Raw genomic sequence first — 1267 nt, 5'->3', positions numbered from 1 at the left:
CCCCCCCAGGCTTTCCCCATGCTGGTTGGGGACATGGACAACAGCGGCAGCCTCAACGCCCAGGTCCTGCACCTCCTGGCCGAGCGCCTGCGCGCCAAAGCCGTCTTCCAGGTGGGACCAGGAGACAGGGGGGGGGGGGGGGGAAGGGAAGGGGCCCCCGGGGGGGGGCCCCGCCCCCCCCCCGCGGTGGCGACGGGGCCGGCGCGGGACCCTCGGTGGTGCTCGTCCCCCCGGCAGACGCACCAGGCCAAGTTCGTGACGTGGCAGTTCGACGGCGAGTACCGGGGCGACGACTGCACCGCCACCCTCACGCTGGGCAACCCCGACCTCCTCGGCGAGTCCGGTCAGCGGCGGCGCCGCGTCTCGTGTCGCCCCCCCCATGCCCCCCACCCCCCCCCCCCCAAAAAAGAAAAAAGCCACCGCGGCCCCGCACTGAGGTGCCTCTGTGTGTCCCCCCCCCGCCTCCGCAGTGATCCTGGTGGCGCATTTCCTGCAGAGCGTCACCTCCCGCCTGGTGCTGGGCGGCGAGATGGTTTACCACCGGCGGCCGGGCGAGGAAGGCGCCATCCTCACGCTGGCGGGCAAATACACGGGTACGCGGCCGCCCCGGCGCCTGGCGGCCACCCCGCTCCCCGGCGCGGTGACGCCGCGGTGGCCCCCCCCGGGGGACGTCCCCTCGCCCGTCGCTTTGCTTTCTCTCTTCCAGCCCCGAACTGGGTGGCCACGCTCAACGTGGGCTACGGCGGCGCCCACGCCAGCTACTACCACAGAGCCAACGAGCAGGTGGGCGTTCCTGTCACCCCCCCCCCGTGTCCCTGTCGCCCTCCCCGTGTCCCTGGCCCCACGCTCTCCCCCCCCCCCAGGTGCAGGTCGGGGTGGAGCTGGAGGCCAACACGCGGCTGCAGGACACCACCTTCGCCTTCGGCTACCAGCTCAACCTGCCGCAGGCCAACGTCGTCTTCAGAGGTGAGCGAGGGGCTGCGCCCGTCCCTGTCCCTTGCCGTGTCCCCAGCCACTCCCTCCTGTCCCTTCCCCGTCCCCGCAGGGCTCCTGGACAGCAACTGGAGCGTCGGGGGGGTGCTGGAGAAGAAGCTGCCCCCGCTGCCCGTCACCCTGGCTCTGGGCGCCTTCCTCAACCACTGGAAGAACCGCTTCCACTGCGGCTTCAGCGTCATCGTGGGCTGAGGGGCGCCGCCTGTCCCCCCCTCCCGTCCTGCTCAGGGAGCCACCGTGCCACCGGCCGTCGCCCGACCCCCGGGGTGCCGGG

At 73.1% G+C, this 1267-nt stretch overlaps 1 protein-coding gene across 1 annotated transcript; it reads left to right on the top strand.

Annotated features, from left to right (window-relative positions):
- Positions 1 to 6: 6 nt before the first annotated feature.
- Positions 7 to 1261, top strand: LOC118158287 (mitochondrial import receptor subunit TOM40B). The gene is made up of 6 exons (XM_035312925.1): positions 7 to 111; positions 238 to 343; positions 471 to 593; positions 707 to 783; positions 864 to 966; positions 1046 to 1261. Exons 1-6 carry the CDS (start codon positions 19 to 21, stop codon positions 1183 to 1185), a joined length of 642 nt encoding a protein of 213 aa, XP_035168816.1. The 5' UTR covers positions 7 to 18; the 3' UTR covers positions 1186 to 1261.
- Positions 1262 to 1267: the final 6 nt, after the last annotated feature.

This window comes from Oxyura jamaicensis, assembly GCF_011077185.1.
Source record: "Oxyura jamaicensis isolate SHBP4307 breed ruddy duck chromosome 25 unlocalized genomic scaffold, BPBGC_Ojam_1.0 oxy25_random_OJ69525, whole genome shotgun sequence".
In the NCBI taxonomy this organism is placed as follows: Eukaryota; Metazoa; Chordata; class Aves; order Anseriformes; family Anatidae; genus Oxyura; species Oxyura jamaicensis.
This window is presented reverse-complemented; position numbering and strand designations above follow the sequence as displayed.

Coding starts and splice junctions, on each gene's coding strand:
- LOC118158287 (XM_035312925.1), top strand. CDS start 19: ATGCTGGTTGGGGACATGGACAACAGCGGCAGCCTCAACGCCCAGGTC. Junction 112..237: donor GCGCCAAAGCCGTCTTCCAG/GTGGGACCAGGA, acceptor TCCCCCCGGCAG/ACGCACCAGGCCAAGTTCGT. Junction 594..706: donor GCTGGCGGGCAAATACACGG/GTACGCGGCCGC, acceptor TCTCTCTTCCAG/CCCCGAACTGGGTGGCCACG.